At 38.2% G+C, this 3576-nt stretch overlaps 1 protein-coding gene across 1 annotated transcript in view; it reads left to right on the plus strand.

Annotated features, from left to right (window-relative positions):
- JADE3 (jade family PHD finger 3) overlaps window positions 1–3570 on the plus strand; it is a gene marked incomplete at its 5' end in the record, with an annotated part of 25048 nt that extends 21478 nt beyond the window's left edge. Inside the window, one exon of the mRNA XM_010860230.1 lies at window positions 603–3570. Coding sequence (XP_010858532.1) covers window positions 603–1513 — 911 coding nt within the window. The remainder of the gene's footprint in view (window positions 1–602) is intronic.
- Between the last annotated feature and the right edge of the window lie 6 nt (window positions 3571–3576).

The following is a 3576-nucleotide window of genomic DNA, read 5'->3' on the forward strand; positions in this document are numbered from 1 at the left end:
CTTTTGTAATTCCATATGAATTTTAGGGTTATTTATTATAATTCTGTAAAAAATGTAGTATGGCCATTTTAACAACATTAATTCTTATAATCCAAGAAATGATTTGTGGTTTCACATATGATATATCCTGGAAAACATCCCATGTGCTCTTGAAAAGAATGTGTATTTTGCTGTTTTGGGATGTAATATCCTATAGATACTGGTTAAGTCCAACTTGTCTATTGTGTCATTTAAGATCACCATTACTTGTTAATGCTCTTTCTGGGTGATCTGTCCATTAATGTAAGTGGGGCATTAAAGTCTCCTACTATTACTGTATTATTGTCAGCTTCTCTTTCATCTCTGTTAGTATTGGCTGTTTATATTTGTTGTTCCTCTATTTGGGTATATGTGGTAACAAGTGTAATACCTTCCTTTTGTATTCCTCCCTTTATCATTATTTAATGCCCTTCTTTGTCTTTGTTATAGACTTTGTTTTAAAGTATACTTTGTCTAATTATGAGTATTGCTGCCCCCACTTTCTTGTTATTTCCATTTACATGAAAACAGATGCTGTTATTTAGATTGGTTGTTAAAATGAACCTTTCTTTTTTTAATCTCAGGACTTCCTGTGACAAATGCACTAGAAAATTCATTGTTTTACCCACCACCAAGAATTACCTTAAAGTTAAAAATGCCCAAATCAGCCACAGAAGATGGCAGTAACAGCTCCACAGAGCCTGATCATGGACCTCTCTATCCTGATGACAGCTCCCCTGCTTGTAATATGAGGAGCATGCAGGTGGCTCAAGATTCACTGGAAATGAGAATGAAGTCATACCCAAAGCATCCACAAGAGAGCCAGACTGACTGTTTGCTGACCAATCCCAGTGATGATAGAAGTGAAGCAGAGGATCCCAGTCCTTCTTGCAAACCTCCATCTCCTAAGTTCTATCATGGGCAGTCTCTGGGAAAGCCTCTGGTCCTTCAGGCTGCCCTGCATGGACAGTCTTCCATTGGGAATGGGAAAAATCAACCTAATCCCAAGTTTGCCAAATCCAATGGCCTAGAGGGTACCTGGTCTGGGGATGTCACCCAAAAAGATAGCTCAGGTGAGATGTTCTCTGACCAGGAGCCCATGCTCAGCTCCCACTTGGGTAGTCAGGGCAGCCTTAGAAAATCTACTGTGGAGCACTCCAGCAGGTCCTTTAAGGAGACCACCAATAAGTGGGTGAAGATCACAGAGAACCTCCAGCGCTATGTGAAGGCAGCCAAGAATATTAACCCCAAAGAGCAGCTCTGGGGCAAGCAGCTTGTTAGGCGGTCTGCAGGGAGAGCTCCATATCAGGAGAATGATGGGTATTGCCCAGATGTGGAGCTGAGTGATTCAGAAGCAGAAAGTGATGGTAATGATGAAAAAGTCAGGGTAAAGAGAGAGAGTTCTGATAGGGAAAATCCTCCCCATGATTCCAAACGGGATTGCCATGGTAAAAGCAAGACATATCCTGTTTCCCACAGTTCAATGCAGAGGTGATTAGAAATTCCAAGAAAACCTCCATTTTTGCCTTTGCCTCATATATTGGGGAAAACTCATACACCAAAATGACTCTAGTATATGTTGGGAGAAATTGTAGTAAAAGGGAATATAAATTTTTCCACACTAAATTGGCTTGCAGTTTTTGAACTGGTATCAAGTCTAGTTTTTACAAGCACATTATAGGGATTACATACTGTCCAAAAGTTTGGGTGGTTGTGTTTTTTTTGCCAGAAGCTAGTGAGAACAGCTGGGACCAGAGTAATTTGCTCCGTAAATACTTTGGGGCAGCATTCCAATTATATTAACACATTGATATACATACATATTAAGAGTCCATGCATTGTTAATGGATTTGCAAGAGACCATGATTATCAGACACTAAAACTACTTATCTTTCGAAGCTACAGCATGTGACTCCCGGACCTGGTGTCTGTAGGAAGTTTCTAACTCCACTGGTACCTAGAAACACTCTTCAGGGAGAGACCAGGGACCAATATTTCAGATACTGTCAAATTCACTACCCTCTTCCTTTGCTCTGCACAAGGTTGAGTTCCTTTCACAGTATCTTAACTTACCAAGTCAATACACCTAATGCTTATAAGTGTTCAGTGCCTGTTCCTAGACTTGCTTGTTGGGGACACACTCGTAACTATTTCACCCAGCTAACAAGCATAAAAAGCTAACTTGTGGATAGTGTTTACAAAAGTACTACTTCCAAGGAAAATGCTCTGATTCTCTCAGTTTAGGCGCTTGTGAAGGATCCCAGAGCCTTTCCCAAAGTGAGAACATTTCTGAGGGATTTGTATCAGGTCAGGGTTTTTGTGTTAACTGTTTTCAAATAAGTTTGGCTTAAATAAGTTTGGCTGACAGTTTTTGTATGCCTGCTTTAATGTTTATAAAAGTTTTTATTGAGGTATAATTAAAAGATAATAAAGTGCAGAGAAGTTAAATATTCTTATCTGCTTTAATTTTGAAACAGATTTTTATTGTCAAACAGAATTTGAAAGCATGTGTTTAAAAACACATGGATATAATTTAGCTTTGTACCAACTATGAGTTCAAGGCAATTTCCAAAACAAAAAGGCTGGAGCTGTTTTTCAGAAGTTGCTCATACTCTGTTCCCAAACTATCAGCCTTGATTAATCCTGGGGAAGAAGAGAATAGTTAGGTTTGTGGAGGATAAAACATACCTGCTTCCCATTTAAAGAAGAGGAAAATGTTACAGTTTTTAAAATGTGAAGCCAACTATATATAATTCTCTGCTCACTTTTCTTAGCCTTAAATTAATGTTCTCTTTCTTCTATTTTGGGAACATGTAGTGAGACTTTTCAGACAATGAGGCCATTTTAGATTTTTAAAGTTGCTTCCTGGTGAAATATCCCAGCTGCAGTAAAGGCAGGGGCCCTTCTCTCCATAAATATGGGAAACTCAGTAGTTTTCAAAACCTCTTTCCCACTTTTGTTTCTGTAGCTGTCTTTGGTTTTATTTCTTCCTCCTTTTCTGAAAATTTCTGTATTTTGCCTCTCCTTTGGCTACACCTTCAAAATGTTTCTTTTGTGCCTGTGTACATGTGTGAACATACCATAGCATGTGTGATCAGTGTCCTGTATTTCATTTGAATACAAAGGAAAAGGCTATGGATTATCCAAATGAGGAAGAGAATTTCTCCAATTTATGCACTAGGTTTCTGTACTTTTTCTTTGCATTTCCTGGGTTAGATAATAATTTGACACCTTCATGGTAATGCCATTCTAGTGGAGCTATGTTATAAACTCCTATATTAAAGGCCAGTACAGTAACCTGTGTCCTTTCATGCCTTTCAATTCTGAGTGAGTGGGAAGAAAAGCAAACATTGAAAAAAGTGCTTCAGCCAAATTCCATATATGTAATGCCATTGGGATAGTATTGACAAAAATAATTTCAGTCAGGGAAATATAGTTGTAATATTTTTACAGAATTTTCCTAAATAAATGAAGGAGCCTTCAGCTGTATACATTTCAACTGCCCCAAAATGTATTTGCTACATTTTGCTGTTGTTTGAAGTATTACCTCTTGACCTT

The sequence above is a fragment of the Bison bison genome, unplaced genomic scaffold, assembly GCF_000754665.1.
Source record: "Bison bison bison isolate TAMUID 2011002044 unplaced genomic scaffold, Bison_UMD1.0 scf7180017857111, whole genome shotgun sequence".
NCBI classification, from domain to species: Eukaryota; Metazoa; Chordata; class Mammalia; order Artiodactyla; family Bovidae; genus Bison; species Bison bison.